The sequence below is a fragment of the Urocampus carinirostris genome, chromosome 12, assembly GCF_059441175.1.
Source record: "Urocampus carinirostris isolate Australia breed hairy pipefish chromosome 12, RoL_Ucar_1.0, whole genome shotgun sequence".
In the NCBI taxonomy this organism is placed as follows: domain Eukaryota; kingdom Metazoa; phylum Chordata; class Actinopteri; order Syngnathiformes; family Syngnathidae; genus Urocampus; species Urocampus carinirostris.
The window spans coordinates 15,927,720-15,944,398 of NC_142360.1; the positions used below are offsets into that span (position 1 = coordinate 15,927,720).

The window sequence follows — 16,679 nt, forward strand, 5'->3', positions numbered from 1 at the left end:
AGCCAGACACCACAGTCCCAAAAATAGAATTAGTGATTGTGTTAGCAAGCTAACTCTAACTGTCAGGATCTGGCATGCCACTTTAGAATTAGAATTGTTTTTATTGCCATTGCTTTCAATGTTGTGAGACATTGTATGCAAAGAGATTAAACATTGCACTCTAGGGTAAATCATGTGCTATGATAGAACCTTTGAAGATAGAAGACTATCAGGATGAATGGGCAAAAAATTAATTATTAATTATTAATTAATATAATTAGAAAAACTGGCCAAAGTTATAATGATAATAATAAGAATAAAGCAATGAAGAATAGTGCATTCTAACAATAGTGCAATGAAAATATGTAATAATTAAGCAGCAGCAGTTTAAAAAAAACTAATATAATTCACAAAGTATGTGTATATAATATACAGTATAATTTATACATCCCAGTTCACAGACCCCTCAACCGTCATCGGGGCACCAATGAGGACGCAACTCTGGACAGCCTTCTCCCCTGTTGACGGTCCTTAGCCTGTTCTTGGGTCGTGGAAAAGTTGGCGCCAGTCCATTCCTTAATGTTGTCGGCCCAGTTCTTTTTCGGTCTTCCTCTCCTCCTGCCCCCTTAGACTGTGCCCTGGAGAATTATCTTGGTCAGTCCTGATGATTTTGTGACATGACCATATCACTAAATTTTCTGTAGCACAGTTGACAACGGGTCTTAGAAGGGTCCATTGTGCCCTCTGATGGTGTTGCACACCGTTTTGTTTGTCACATGGGCTAAGTAGCTGATGCCTAGAAGTTTCCAGTAGCATCACATATTCAAGGTCTGGATTTTCGTTTCCAGTTTTGTTGTGAGAGTCTATGTCTCGCAAGCGCAGATGAAGATGAAAATAACCAGTTCTTGCATGAGTCTGATCTCTGATGTCACTGCTACGTTCTTGTCCCTCTCCAGATGGGTTTAAGTCTGGCAAGTGCAGCTGTGGTTGGAGCTATTCTGGCAATGACTTCTGGTTCGGACCCCTCTTCTGATACGACAGCTCCAAGATATTTAAATTTGGTCTATTTAAATTTTGGTCTAGCTCTCTGTGGTTGATGGGAATGTTTGTGGTGAAACCTTGGGGATTGTTGGTCATTACTTTTGTTTTTCTCTAAATTCCATGTCCATACTGGGTTGATGCTTTGTCCAGGCTATTGAACAGATCTTTTTAGTTCTTGTTTGTCTCTAGCCAATCTGGCGATATTATCAGCATAACGGAGGTTAGTGATGTTGTGTCCCCCAATTCTGACTCTACCTTCATGTTGCTCCAGAGCTTCGGACATGACCCTCTCCAGGAAGATGTTGAATAAAGTTAAAGAGAGAATGCAGCCTTGTCTCACACCGACTGGTGTTCGAAACCAAGCTCCAATGGTACAGTTGATTGGTACCACACTGTTGGCACTAGAACACGGTTGTTCAATCGTCTGAACTAGTTTCTGTCACAATCACCCGGATTGGGAACACCTGTGTTCAGGATTTGGCGCCAACAGCCAGGACAGCTGATTGGCGCACCCTGTACATTTAAATCCCCAGTTTCCGGTAACACTTTGTCTGATTGTACTATGCGATCTGTTGCCATCTGCTCAGAAAGCCTGTACCTCTTTGCCTGCCTCCTGTTTTTCTGCTTGATCTCCGTTGCCGACCAGTTTCCGAATTTGTCTACGACCTGCCCTGCCCGTCTGACTCCTGATCACTCTTCCGAATACTACGACGCCCTTCTTCTCCAGCCCCGGCCAACAACACTACGATTACGCCTGCCCACGAACATTCCCGGCAAGCCTTCACCCGCCTGTCAAGTTCCGTCAATCAACCAACCAACGGATCGAAGAATCCCACCTTGTCATTTCCTTCCTTTCAATAAAACCAAGAAACGAGCGCAAGTGATCTCAGTCTTCCTTTCGTTCTGTCTGACAGTTTCTGGCCCATGTGTTACTTCTACATGGTGGCCATGACGCGCCTTGTTGAAATCAACAATATACACTCACATATTTGTTTCACAGCTTTGTGTAATAGTATACATTTTTTCACAGTTTCATTTGGCAACAACAAAAGGTGAAATAAACCCAAAATTATCGCAAAACATGTTTTCAGTTTTGTGCGTTTATTTAGGGTTGTGTGCGGAACAAGCTGTTTCTGTGCCTATTTGTCCTAGTTTTGAAGGACCTGTAGCACCTACCATAAGGCAACAGGTCAGAGAGGTGGTGGCCAGGGTGAGAATTGTCTTTTATAATGTTAACAGCTTTGCAACAGTATCGCAAGCCAGCAATGTCTTCTAGCCTTTCATCAGAAGGCGCCAACCAGGATATGTGGAACTGGGCACACCTGTGCCGAATCTCCCCACACCTGATAGTGAGTACCTTGAACCTTTATGGACTGTTTGGTTAGCACAAAGGGTCTGGTAATCGTCAATTTCATGCCACTTCTATTATGTCTTCCGTCACCATGTCAGGTTTGGTTTTTGTTTCTGGTTTGGACATTTTACCAGTTGTATTGAGACCTGTTTTGTTTTTGTTCCTGTTTTTTTTTTTGTTATTAAATTATATCCTTTGTTGGGCACACCTGACTCCACCCTGGCTTCCCTGCATTTGTATCCATCAGCGCAAACGTGACAGATTTACCCAACCACCAAAAGGCGCCTCAGGATCCTTCCACTTCCCTGTCCCGGCAGCAGGGGCAGAGTCCCTCGACCGCTTCTGTATCCTGTCCAGGTTTCAAGGGGAGGGTCCCTGGGCTGCTTCTTGTCCCTGTCCTAGTGGTGAGAATGTTCCTGTCCTGGTGAAGAGAAGCTCACTTGGCTGCTTGTTGCCCTGTTTTGGTGGGGAAAAACAAGGACTTTCAACTGTCCCCTGTTCTGGCCAAGGACTGTTTGCTGCACCATACATGATCTTTTTGTTGTTTTTGGACTGTCTGGCCATTGAGGGGAGGTGATGTCAGGATCTGGCACGCCACCTTTACCACAGGGCACCAACCTGATGGTGCAAAACTTGTCAAACCAATGACCAATCTCCCCACTCCTGATGGTGATAACCCTGACACTTAATAATTAGACTGTTAGGACGGCACATGTCATAATCACCCTGGATAAAATTGTTCTTGCCACTTCTATCCTGTCTTCTGTCACCGTGTCAAGTTTGTTTTTTGATTCTGGTATGAACATTTCAGTAGTCGATTTAACACCTCCCTTGTTTTAGTTCTTCCTGGTTTTTGGTTAATGAATACCCGCTTCCCTCCATTTGGTTCCACTGCCGCAAACAGCAGATCAAGCCATTAAGTATTTGTTTTCTTATTGCATGAACTGTCTCATAATGGAGTATTCGCTATCTATTAATGCTTCGATTAATTTTTTTTCAGCACATAGACTTCATTTACAAATTAATCTAAGACAATAAGACATTTCTTCCATGCTACATTAGATATCTTGCTTTCTTGATCCGCCAATCAAATGAAGAATCAGATAAGGTTAATCTATTTGTAAATGTAATTGTGTCACACTGCACGTCACCGACCACAAATTGTGTTGTATCTCACTCTTGTGACTGAAATGCTCTCATAAATAAGAGTGAAATGTTTTTGTTAATAAATATAATTTTAACACAATTATAAACAGGACTGAATTGCCCTCATTAACACATGTGAGATGCTTCCATATACACTGTTTTTTCTTCCTGACAACCCAGGAGCTCAAGTAATCAATTAGTAAACACAAGACCTAAATTGTGTTTTTTCTTAACTTCTGATTTTGAAGTGTGAGAATTGATACAAGAAAAGATTGTGAAAAAAACAACCATTTGCACAAAAAAGGTGTCGACAATTAGTGCAAGCACAAAAAATATTTACAGCAGATTTGAATTGTCTCTATTTGTCTTTAAAACATAGTGAATATTGTCTACAAGATTAGACATGCAACTCCAGGATAAACAAATAAATAACAAAAATAATAATACAGGCGGCACGGCGGATGAGGGGTTAGTTAGCATGCCTGATGTCATGGGATCAAATCCAGCTACTGCCTTCCTGTGCGGAGTTTGCATGTTCTGCCTGTGCCTGCGTGGCTCTCCTGGTGTTTTGGCTGGTTCAAACTGTCCCTAGGTATGAATATCAAGTCAAGTCAAATTTATTTATATAGCCCTTAATGACAAAAAAAGTCTAAAAGGACTGCACAGGATTGCAATTACACCATTACCTAATCTTAAACCAACATGCGGGAAAGGAAAAACTCAAAACCTCAGCGTGAGGAAAAAGGAAACCTTGAGAAGGGGCCTCACAAGTGGTATTGAGCGAGTGAGTTGTCTGTCTCTATGTGCCCTGCGACTGGCTGGCAACCAGTTCAGGGTGTCCCCTGCCCACTGCCCGAAGACACATCGAAGGGTCTTAGGTCCACGACCCTACTGAGGATAAGCGGTGCAGAAAATGGATGGATACTAATACATTGTACTTCGAAGCGCCTTTTAGGTAGTGGCTAATTTATTTTCTTATGCTTCTCCCAGCATCGTCTTGTGGGCCGGATTGAATCCTTTGGCAGGCCTTATACGGCCTGCAGGCCTTAGTTTGGTGACCGATGGTTAACGAAATTCTCGTAATTCTATAAATCTTCCTTTGATTCACAAACAGCTAGGTTCTCCAAATCAAGTTTGAACTTCATAAAGATTTTCTGCGGAGGTCGTCGTTTCCACCGCCGTCGTACGGAAACACGCGTCCACCCTGTGGCGAAGACGCCTCCTAAGCTGCAGGCGGCGCCGGACCAGGACGGTGTTGTACTCCTGGGCCTTGAGCTTGGCGTAGTAATCGGAGAATTTGTTAAAAAGGAAAGAAATGGGCATCCCATTCAGGATGATTCCGAAGGAGATGCAGCCAAAGGCCACTATACGACCCAGGACGGTCACGGGGACCACATCACCGTAGCCCACGGTGGAGATGCTGACCTGGGATGAAAGAAAAGGAAAGGCCAGTTTATTTCATTTCTTTAAAAATTGATTGTGTCGTGAGCAGAGTTGGGAGTAATTACATTCTTGCAATGCAATTACAGTAATCTCTCTCTAATTATCATGGTTAATGGGGACCAGAACCTCCACGTAACTTGAAAATCTGCAAAGTAGTGACGCCCCTTCGTTAAGGCCCTCAAGGGTCAAACATACCCTAAGATGACGTCATTACAGACTGAGAGTATACGACTGACTAAATAACAACTATAGATCTACAAACAAAAACACAGATTACAGAATCATAGTTGAATTATACATCATACAAAAGTACAGAGAAATTGGAGGCCTTCCCCTTTCAGTGTTAGAAAGCGATATAGAGAGCGACTGGCTAGCTGCACGCTAGCCCTGGGTGTCCCCGGGTTGAGGCAGGTCCTGAATGTAGTGGTTTTCCACAAGTTTTAACTCCAGGGCATCCGTTTCATGTGTAATTGATCTGGCATTGGTGAGATACAGGCTCAGCAGGGGTAGCTTCTGAGAGTTGCTACGTAGCCTTTAACAGTACAGCGGACCTGTGCCACCGCTATTGCTTTATTTCCCAACGCCACCTCAGTTGCTCCCCAAACCCGATAATAATCCACAGAGCACCAGCTATTGCTCACCATTTCTTTACGCTCCTCTGATTTTTTTCAGAGTCTGATTTCATGAATGAATTTCTTTTCAATGTGACGAGCAGCTAAACATTTGTTGTTGCCATGCTACGCAGTTTGTTTTGGGTGGACACAGTGCCTTGTGCGCCAACCAACCGTGGCAGTTGACTGACAGCATACACCAGCCTATCAGTCTTTTTATTTGTGAAATTATTTTTTGCCATATCCCATGTCTGTAAAAAAGGAAACATCTTGGACAATACTCAGCAATAGAGGAGGTAATCTTCAAAAGGTTTGAAGCCCATAGACAAAATGGATATGGAGTGTCTCGGCCAAGTGTTTGTTTGCAAGCTCTCAAGACTAGAGAAGAAATATGAAGGCTTCACTACTTCCACAGGTTGGTGTACACGTTTATTGTCCATTTCTTTATTATGTGGCCATTTTTGAGCAGTTTTAGGTGGTCTGCGTCAATGTGAGTATACACGGTAATTTGCGAAAAGATAATTACTTTTAGAGTAACATGCTACTTTTGGGTGTTAGTAATCCGGAGGTACTTTTTAATTGATATAACTAGTTAAGGTTACTAATGACTTATTTTCAGTAACACAACCAACACTGGTCATGAGTGAATTCAGCACTATTGCACAAATTACTACCATCCACCTTCAGAGGATGTGCCCATTTCCAGGCCCTTTTTTTAAAATGAATTCCTCTCCAATATAAAAAGTCATTTACACAAAAAGAACAAACTGACGTGTTTGTCTACTCACTGCTGCCCACCACCAGGCAGAAGGAATACTGTTGATTGGTGAACCCTCCATCTCCCTCTCAGCTGAATGTAGGAGGGCGGAGAAAGTGAAGATCCCCATGGCGATGAAGAGCAAAATGCAGGAGGCCTGCTGGTAACACTGGCGCAGCGTGAACCCAAAGGCCCTCATGCCAGTGGAGTGTCGAGCCAGCTTCAAGATACGGAAGATCCTCAGCAGTTTGACAACCTTCAAGACGGGACTCAGCTTGCTGATGCTGGACAAAGCCCCATGATCCTGACTCAAGGAGAATGCGGTTTCCAAGACCATCTGGGCGAAATAAGGCATGACCGCCACAAGGTCCACAAAGTTCAAACCACTCATCAAAAAGATCCGTATGTTTGGTGTTGTGGCCAAACGGATCAGATACTCCAAAGCAAAGAAGACGATTGTGACGATCTCTACCCACTCCATATGGGTCCTCCCGCCGATTCGATAGTTCTGAAGTTCTTCTACCGTGTTGAGGGACATTGCGACGATGGAAAAGAGCACAAAGAGGTTGGAGACCACGCTCAAGGCTTTGGCTTGGATCGAGGAGTACGGGTACTCTACCAGGTTCCAAAGGTTTTTGCGGACCTTCCCGAGCAGCATACCCTCAAATGACTCATCGTTGTATTTGACTTCAATCTCGGCCATCAGCTCTCGTTCCACCTTCAGGTTGTCCTTCATCTCATCCACTTTTTCCTCAAACAGCAGGCAGCAGCATCGTGTCGTGTCCTTCAGACTCAGGCCCCAATACGCCATTTCCTCCTCGAAATTGATGGGGCACATTTCCTGGATGACCCACAGCTGGCCACTGCCATAGAAATGGCAGATGTGATGAAAAAATGCTGGGTCGTGATCAAAGAAGAATTCGTTGTTTTTAACTGAGTAGTCATCGCAGAGTGTAGCAAGATGTGCCCTGTCGGTGCTGGCGGCGAGGGATCCAATGCGGGTGTTGGGATATTTCATGGCACACTTTTTAGGGATTTGGAAAACTTTACCGCCAACATTCACTTTTATGTTTTGCAGTTGTCTAGGTTTGTTAGCGCCGGTCAAGCTCTCTGGAGAGTCCAGAATCTCTAGAGAGCTCCACGCTTTCACCGCACTATGCTGAGAAAAGGCAAATGTATTTTTGTCTTTCCCACCTTCAGACAGGCAATTGATGGTTCTGCGGCGACTCTGCAGGCGCGTTTGCAGCAGAGTGCCTTCGGCAGCCATGACCCTGCAGTTAAAGGAAGGAAGTCAGCGCCAGCGAAGTGGAACAAAAAAGGAAAAAAGAAAAACAGGAAACCCCACAGGAAAGCCAGAGTACCGGCGCATGTTAGCTTGCTGAGTCAAGAAAAAGATCAATGCGGTCACCCTTGCGCAGATATTCCAGTAAAAGGCAGTCTTTCCTGTTGACGGTCTTCCCCCGATGAGGACACTAAGACCTTTCGATGTGTCAGTAGAACAGTGACCAGGAGTAAAACGATTGAGATACTTAATCTTGTTGGTGAGTCTCCAAGTTTCCTTAATAAGTTGTAAATCTTGTGGGTGTGGCGGGGATTTGCAAACAAAGTTGATTTAGAGATTTTCAAGACACAGAGGCCAGGTAGTCTCCTGGCAAAATAGGCAGACACAGTTGTCTCGAAATTCAGTGAAAACATAACCCTGATCTCCACCTGTCAAGGAAACGGCAGCTCTCACTGTCAAAAAAGGCAAATCGAACATGGGCCACGAGTTTGAGACCCATGATCTGACCTGAAAGATTCTTATAACTTATCATAAAAAAATTAAGTGTGCATCTCCATACAGAAAATTTGATTACAAAAAAGAAATAACTAGGTGAGTGTTTCTCAAGTGTTGGGTCAAGACCCATAATGCCAAGAAGAAAAATGGAGAGTCAATTAAACCCTTTAACACTGGATAGGAATAATGTCCATCTTTTCTTCCTGTTCAGTCAATTAGTTTTTTTTTTGAAGGATTACATCTCATTTTATTGGGAGTTTGTTTCCTTTTCTGCCTTTGATAATGGGTCCGAAGAATGTTAGTGATAAGGGGACGGAAAAGTGGGAAAGAACAGAAATGTGACAATTGTGTATGAGTGTCTGCCATCGAAGTGCTGGAAGGTAGTTAATGTTTCAAAATCATTATATTATTAGCTTTTTACCACTACATTCATCTTTATTAACTACATAATCAAATGATTATTGTTGTTTAGGTACATGCTTTATTAATATTTTGTTTAGTATGTGGCAATTTTAAAGCAGTTTTAGGGAGTTATATATGTTTTGCTGTTCCATTTGTTTTCCGAAAAAAGGGGGAGCATATTCTACTGTGCTTTAAACTGAACATTTAGATACATTTGAGAAGTGGAAAACTTTTACCTGATTTGCCTCGCAGGTTGTAATTAGGTTAGGAATGTGAGTCCTGAACTCGGACAATTTGAGAAGCAGTGACATTGATTTAATCTTTGAATCCAGTTTCCTTTAAAGTGCAGATAAAGAACATGCAGACAACACACACGTTAATAAAGCCTCTCTTTTAATAAATAACCAAAACACAACAGTGAGTACCACACTTTTGTTAATTCCCAGATTTTTGTCTTTGTTTAAGGCTGATCAGATTTTTCAGGTCTTTCAAATATAGCAGTCACACCCAAAACCACATTTTCAAACCGCTTCCTCCTCAGAAACCCCCCGAATCAAATTCATACAGAGAAAAAAACATGTCTTTAGGCATCAAAGTGCCGCAAAATTTCACACGACAGGGAGACAAAACGATAAACAGTAGAAACGACCACTCTGATTTGAGCATTGTAACAATAATTTCCGTACAAGTCAGCAATAATGGATTGAATGCACCATTTCATTGTCGAAGCTATTTAAACAAAAAAACTTATAAATATAACACAAGTTTCCTGTTCTGCACATGACAGTGGTTGCGACTGCTGCTAAATCACGTATTCATAATACATGAGTGGAAATTTAAATAAATCTAGGTAAAAACTGAAGAGAACTTAAACACCTGGTGTCAAAATTGACTATTTCCAGGTATCCACCCAGCAACATGATTTCTATGGTAGTTCACCTGAACAAAAGGAATATTTCCCTATTATTACTATTCTAAGTGCAGGGACGCAGTATAGTGCTTCTAGGAGTGACCTTAAGCCTCAAACCTTGAATTGATTTTTGCAGGTAACGAGAACCGGGACATGTTTCATTAAATAGTTGGTAGTCGCAGCAGCTCTCCGGGGGTGGGGTGGGGTGGGCAAAATAGGGCGAAAGCGTCTGGCCATCTGTGCCACAGCCTCTTCATTCACCGTCCAAATCCAGCTTAAGAATTCCCTGGCGGAGGAAAGTGCAAAGCTTAGTTGACACTGTGTACCAAATTAAGGTTTTAAGGCTACCGTGGCGGAGTCTGCTGTTAAGGCGCCCCGCTCTCTTTAAGGGACAGCCCAGGAAACTTAACTCATAAGAGTGCCATTAGGTGTATAGCTTTGTTCCTAACTGTCGAAATGTTTTTTTGAATGTTATTTAAAAAAAATATTATAAATGATTTGGGGCAGCACGGCGGCGCAATGGTTAGCGCGCGTGCAGCACATTTCTGAGGTTATGAGATTAAATCTCCTTTGTGGAGTTTGCATGTTCTCCCCGTGCTTGCGTGGGTTTTCTCCGGGAACTCCGGTTTCCTCCCAAATTCCAAAAACATGCATCTTAGGTTAATTGGCCGGTCCAAAATTGTCCCACGGTGTGAATGAGCGAGCAAATTGTCTGTCCCTGTGTGCCCTGCGACAAGTTCAGGGTGTTCCCTGCTCACTGCCTGAGGATGGCTGGGATGGGATCCAGCACCCCCGCGACCCTACTGAGGATAAGCGGTGCAGATAATGGATGGATGAATAAAAGATTTTTGTTTTAATGTGCTTTCTGTAGGAAGACAAGCATGACACAAATACTTTTAACGTTTTCCAATGCAGTAAACTGCGTAAAATAAATATCACATTTAAACATGGGGTGTAAACTATTAAACAAGAGGGGAGTTGGTGCGAGTGCATTTCTCTTTCGCTTGTTATATGCTAAAACCTAAAATTACAGCAGAATTATTAACTAAAAAGAATACCCTGAGTCACAGTGACCACAAAATGATAAAATACTTCATTTTCTCAATTAATTTAAATTATTCTTAAAAAAGAAAACCAAAACTGGTGCCGGGAACAAATTTTTTAAGCATTGCCTCGAGATTTTGAATAAAAAAAGTGTGCCCCTGCTAAATAAAGGTGGAGAACCACTGCAGTCCTTTGTGGTACACAATGCAAGAAAGCCATTTTACATTTTCTCATATTCTTCCATCACGAAAAAAAACATTCAGGAAACATCTGGAAGCTGCTCGAGAATACAATGGCAGTGCTAATATAGTATGACGGTATGCATTTTTTTTACAGAGGAGAGTTTTTTTCAAACTTTATTTTCAGGCATTACACGAATGCTACACTTTAAAATTGGGTCTTGGGAACCACAAATCAACAATGTTATTAAGACTTTTAGATATTAACTTATTCAGGGTTCGTAAACCTTTTCATGGCCGAATTCACGCATTTTATAAGGACTTTAAAAAGCTAATATTCCAATATATCCAGTACCGTTAAGAGAGAAAATCTGGTGTGAATCAAATACTTTGCAGGACCACAAATATAACTGTGATTTACAAATGCGATAGTTACTCTAGCGTGTGTGTTTAACAAGGCATGTGGTTTTTAGAGCTTGAGTAAATCGCTGATAAAAACTATTTTAGAACAAATCCCTTCCCATATGGATTCTGGGTAAAAATGACAGTAATATGTAACTTACATTTTCAGTTGCAGGAAGTTCATTCAGTTACATTTTACTAGTGGGAAACACTACCTTAATTTCTTGCATGGCCCATAATACATTCCCATAATTGATATGTAATCCTTGAATTAATACAGATTTCATAGAGTCCTGTTTTGGTGTAGCCAAGTCCTATAGAGTGCTTCATAGGACAATTGTATTTTGTATTTATCGTTGATTTTTTTTTTCCAGTCATGTTGCAACAAACATCACATCAAGAATGGATATATCACCTGGAAAGGAAAATGAGATGACGGGTTGAAGCCAAAGGCTTATAATACACTCATCCTCAAAATAATTTTGGATGCATCTTCAATCAGTTATATAAACAATAATATCTTACTTTCATCATTATAACAATCATTTCTTAATTCATTAAAAATGATCAAATTATTGAATATCAATATATACAGTATTTTAGAGTTTCTAAGAAGTTTTCTTTTCACATCCTTCTCCTCCTCACTTTTTACATATTGTGTAAAACCTGTGACAAATACGTTTTTGTCTTGTGAAAAAATAAAAGTTTAAAGTGTGATTGGACGTGCAGCGAGAGTGAGCCACAAGAGTAAATGGTAAATGGTCTGCATTTGTATAGCGCTTTTCAAATCAATAAAGACCTACCAAAGCACTTTACAATGTGCTTCACACTTACCCATTCACACACACACTCACACACCACTAGGGAGTCACCCATGCAAGGCGCCTACCTGCTTATTGGGGGCATTAGGGATTCAGTGTCTTGCCCAAAGACAATGACATATAACACGCAGGATCCGAGAATCGAACCTCCGACCTCTTGATCCCAAGACAAGTGCACTACCTCCAGAGCTAGAGGCCGAACAGACCAGGTGAGGGCCTCAAGACCCCACTTCTATCACTTTTTTTGCAGCTGACATCAGCCTGATCAACGGTGTTCTCCAGTCTCGTCTGCTCGGTAAGGCTGTTGACCAAGATGGCATCTCGGCATTGCTCACACCGACCAATGTTTCTCCGATACACTGTTTTCTTAGGTAAATGTCAAGCTGGACATCAGTATTAGTCGCTTCTTGGGAGGCCTGTTCAGGCTCAGCACAAAACCTGCCAGCCCCTTGGCACCACACTCCAATCCCACCTCGTAAACAAAAAATTCCTTTAACCTTCTCCTCAATCTTGTTTACATACTTCTATCTGCAGCTTCTGTTCATGTTTATAAAGAAGCTTTTTTGTCAACAGTTTGGCACAAGTGAGGTTCATTATGACTTGAAAATTAAACCTTAAGAAAATGATTTGCACTTATTTCTTAATTATACATGTACAATTTTATTTGTTGATTATACATTTACATCAGTTAGTTTTCACCATCACAAAATCTCTTTAAAAAGTGTTGCACTGTAGATTTTATGGATATATTTTTCCTTTCTTGTCCTCTTAATCAGGTGTCATGCAATTTGATCATTTCTGAAAAAAAGGGGGAATAATCCAAAAGTCTGTAATTGAACTTTGGACGATTAACATGATAAGTCACATCCTTGAATCTAAAAACTGCATAGTAAAAAATACACTAGCGAAAAAAAAAATGAACAAAGAAAAAGTGAAAAAAAAAGTTTTCAATCTATGTTTTACTTTGATCTGGGAGACTTTCTTTTTCTTTAACAGACACTTTACAATTTGCCGTTCAGTTGCTGTCTGTCATTCCAATTTTTTATTTGACGTGCCTTCTAGACGATTTCAGCATTCATTTTGATGAGATTCTCGTGTATTTAGAGTTTTTGGCACTTTAATTCAGGACCGTGCATCAAAATATCCCGCTTAGCTAATACATTGCCGTACAAAATAATGCCAGCTGCTGTTAATCCTGAAGGAAGAAATGCAATGGCAAAGTGAAGCCACCAGAAAACACTGTCTGCGTCATTGTAAGCAAACTTGTTGAGAGACATGGCAGCAATTTCAAGCATTTAAAAGCACTTTACTCAAGGCTGGCACATCAACCTTCCTTTTAGTCCTCATCCTTCCGATCTCCTATTTCTTCCACTCAGTCGCTTTACTTCCACATCCTCTCACATTTAATGTACCTATAACTAGGGTTTGTGAGACCTTTTGGTCTCCCGCCCCCCTTTCTTTGCCTTGCTGTCTCTTATGGAGTAGAGCTCAACAGGAGAGGATCACCAGCCACCTCGCTCCCTCCACTTTAGTCGCCTCTTAAAACACGCAGCGGACCACTGTCGGAGAATTCTCACACCTCCCAGAGGGATAGGGCCCCTCACCACAGGACATATTAGCAGAAGTAAATGATAGGAGACCAAGAGGAAGGCTGTAATTGACGTGGATGAATGGTGTTATGAGTGCACTGGAAGAAGTTAGAGCTCTTGTTGGTGATAGGAATGAGTGAAGAGGAGTTGAAAAAGGATAGTGGGATGTTTGGACGTGTTCTAAGGGATGGGCAGGGCACCCGTATGATGCGGCAGGGGTAAACCAGTGAAAGGTATCGGGCCCTGCTGTTGAACAGAAGAGTGTGTTGTGTCACCCTGACCTGAGTGACATGGCCGCTTTCTTGTGTCCCGTTTCATCCGGAGGGACGAAAGCATGACCTTGGGTGCCGAGGTGCTTAACTTGTTTGGGTGTTTGGGCATTTGGGTTGGCCATGGTCAAAAAAATACAATAAATGTATGTGTGTTTTTTGCTACTTTTTCCCTTTTTTATTTTATCATTATTATTATTTTTTATAATTTTCTTTGTTTTTGTGTATGATTTTGTCTTGCAGTCGGTCACCTCTCTCAGGGGATATTCAGGGTAGATAGATAGATAGACAAGCACTTTATCATAATTTCCAAGCACTTATCAATCCTAGAAAACACAATATTAAAACTCAAGCATTTTCAAGGATTTCAAGCACCTACTGGACTGTCTCAGAAAATTAGAATATTGTGATAAAGTTCTTTATTTTCTGTAATGCAATTAAAAAAACAAAAATGTCATACATTCTGGATTCATTACACATCAACTGAACTATTTCAAGCCTTTTATTATTTTAATATTGCTGAATTGGGTTTACAGCTTAAGAAAACTCAAAAATCCTATCTCAAAATATCAAAATATCATGAAAAAGTATACAAGTAGGCTATTCAACTAATCACCTGAATCATCTAATTAACTCGAAACACCTTGCGAGGTTTCCTGAGCCTTAAAAACACTCAGCTTGGTTCAGTAAACTAAATCACAAGTATGGGGAAGACTGCTGATCTGACTGCTGTCCAGAGGACCATCATTGATACCCTCCTGATGGAAGGTAAGACACAAAAAGAAATTTCTCAAAGAGCAGGCTGTTCACAGAGTGCAGTTTCAAAGCATATCCACAAAAAGTCTGTTGGAAGGGAAAAATGTGGCCGGAAACGCTGCACAACCAAGAGAGATGACCGCAGCCTTAACAAAATTGTGAAGAAGAGCCGCTTCCAGAATTTGGGGGAGCTTCAAAGACAGTGGGCTGAAGCTGGAGTCCAGGTATCAAAAGCCACAGTTCACAGACGTGTCCGGGAAATGGGCTACAATAGCCGTATTCCCATGGTCAAGCCACTTCTGAACTCAAGACAACGGAAGAAGCGTCTGACTTGGGCTATGGAGAAGAAGCACTGGACAGTTGCAGAGTGGTCCAAAGTCCTCTTTTCAGACGAAAGCAAGTTTTGCATTTCATTTGGAAGTCAAGGCGCCAGAGTCTGGAGAAAGGCTGGAGAGGAGCAAAATCCAAGTTGCTTGAAATCCAGTGTGAAGTTCCCACAGTCAGCAATGGTTTGGGGAGCCATGTCAGCTGCTGGTGTTGGTTCACTGTGTTTCATCAAGTCAAGAGTAAATGCAACTGTGTACCAAGAGATTTTAGAGCACTACATGCTTCCATCTGCTGAAAAGCTCTATGGAGATGAGGATTTCATTTTCCAGCATTATCTGGCACCTGCCCACAGTGCCAAAACCACCAGTAACTGGTGCACTGACCATGGCATCACTGTCCTTGATTGGCCTGCTAATTCCCCTGACCTGAACCCCATCGAGAATTTGTGGGGTATAGTTAAGAAGAAGATGAAAGACACCAGACCTGCAAATGCAAATGAGTTGAAGGCCGCTATCGAAGCATCCTGGGCATCAATAACACCTCAGCAATGCCACAGGCTGATTGCCTCCATGCCACGCCGGATTGATGCAGTAATCCGTGCAAAAGGATTCCCAACCAAGTACTGAGTGCATCAATGGACATTTTCAAATGTTTGATTTAGTTTTGCTGTTATAAAATTATTTTTTTACTTGGTCTGAGGAAGTATTCTAATATTTTGAGATAGGATTTTTGAGTTTTTTTCAGCTGTAAGCCAAAATCAGCAATATTCAAATAATAAAAGGCTTGAAATAGTTCAGTTGATGTGTAATGAATCCAGAATGTATGACATTTTTGTTTTTTTAATTGCATTACAGAAAATAAAGAACTTTATCACAATATTCTAATTTTCTGAGACAGTCCAGTATATGAACCCTGAATTTAAAAGTTATCTGTTTTGGGTATGAAACTGCTATTTTGCATCCCTAATAAATGGTATCCCTATCTATTCCAAAGAGAAAAATTGACGCAATAAAAGGAGTTGAAAGTGAACTCACAAGACTGTCACGGGTTGTCAATCAACACTCGAGTGCTGCGCTTTCAACTATCTAACAGACGTATGTGAAATTATATCACACCCGTATTGCGAGTGTGCATCTTACCTTGCCGAGAAATGCACGTGGGGCCCCCATCAGTGGGTCTTGTGACTCTTTCAGGGAGAAGCTTTGCGGCCTCAAATTTCTTGCAGGCTGGAACTCTTCTCTCCACCACCACAGAACCGTTCCCACCAGCAGCATGCTCAAGAAGACTAGAAGAACATTATAACATTACATTCCTCTTGTAGGATGCACCCACGTTCCCGATTGGGCGAATATCGGCCCGAGCATTTTTTGATCAAATAAGAGTACTGCCTCTGTAACTGTGTTTTTAAAGGTGCTTGTGTCATTGTAGCCTCTGTTCATCTCCTTATATCTTGCGAAAGTACAGCCCGGTGGGCCCCATCACTCTCCAGGCCTGTTTTTTGGGTAGGGGTTTTCTCCCCCTCATGAAACAGTACTGGTTTCCATGGTTACCAGTATGTCACTTAATATAAATCATTTGTTTCTTCAGGAAATGCAAAGTCCTTTACTGCACACAGACTCTGAGCTTTTAATCTGTCACAAGAAAGCAAAGGTCCTAACATCATCGTCACAAAGGTTGTTTTTCAAAGCCACAAGTAATGCAATGCTTGTCCTGCATCTGGTACCATGGAAACTATTTCATGCGAGGGAGCAAACCCCTACGCAAAATAAACAGCCTGGAGAGGGTTGGAGCAGCCAGAATGTACTTTCCCAAGACACACCACAGGAAATGGTGCAGCTACGACCCTGGCAGTTGAGGAATCTGTGAACCATAAAT

At 41.7% G+C, this 16,679-nt stretch overlaps 2 protein-coding genes and 1 long non-coding RNA gene across 4 annotated transcripts in view; 1 reads left to right on the forward strand and 2 right to left on the reverse strand.

The window, feature by feature from the left end:
- Positions 1-1,496: 1,496 nt before the first annotated feature.
- On the reverse strand, positions 1,497-7,822 carry LOC148355079 (potassium voltage-gated channel subfamily V member 2-like). 2 transcript variants are annotated; one of them, XM_088348977.1, is made up of 3 exons: positions 7,690-7,822; positions 6,360-7,599; positions 1,497-4,942 (listed from the first exon to the last, which is right to left on the reverse strand). In XM_088348977.1, exons 1-3 carry the CDS (start codon positions 7,695-7,697, stop codon positions 4,646-4,648), a joined length of 1,545 nt encoding a protein of 514 aa, XP_088205103.1. In that variant the 5' UTR covers positions 7,698-7,822; the 3' UTR covers positions 1,497-4,645. The 2 variants fall into 2 exon arrangements, with proteins under 2 accessions (XP_088205103.1, XP_088205104.1); XM_088348978.1 differs by having other exon boundaries at positions 7,737-7,770.
- LOC148355080 (uncharacterized) lies at positions 7,669-12,489 on the forward strand. The gene is made up of 3 exons (XR_015852184.1): positions 7,669-7,869; positions 11,995-12,158; positions 12,235-12,489. It is a non-coding gene; the product is annotated as an uncharacterized LOC148355080 (long non-coding RNA).
- The window catches only part of LOC148355081 (low-density lipoprotein receptor), a 30,258-nt gene continuing 22,462 nt past the window's right edge, over positions 8,884-16,679 (reverse strand). Inside the window, exons 12-13 of the mRNA XM_088348976.1 lie at positions 15,944-16,089; positions 8,884-9,703 (exon numbers count right to left, since the gene is read on the reverse strand). Of these exons, the coding sequence (XP_088205102.1) occupies positions 9,671-9,703; positions 15,944-16,089 (179 nt within the window). The 3' untranslated portion in view covers positions 8,884-9,670. The remainder of the gene's footprint in view (positions 9,704-15,943; positions 16,090-16,679) is intronic.

Excerpts from the sequence above, each read along its gene's own strand:
- LOC148355079 (XM_088348977.1), bottom strand. Across the intron at positions 4,943-6,359 it reads CTGCCTGGTGGTGGGCAGCA|GTCAGCATCTCCACCGTGGG; the intron begins GTGAGTAGACAA and ends CTTTCATCCCAG.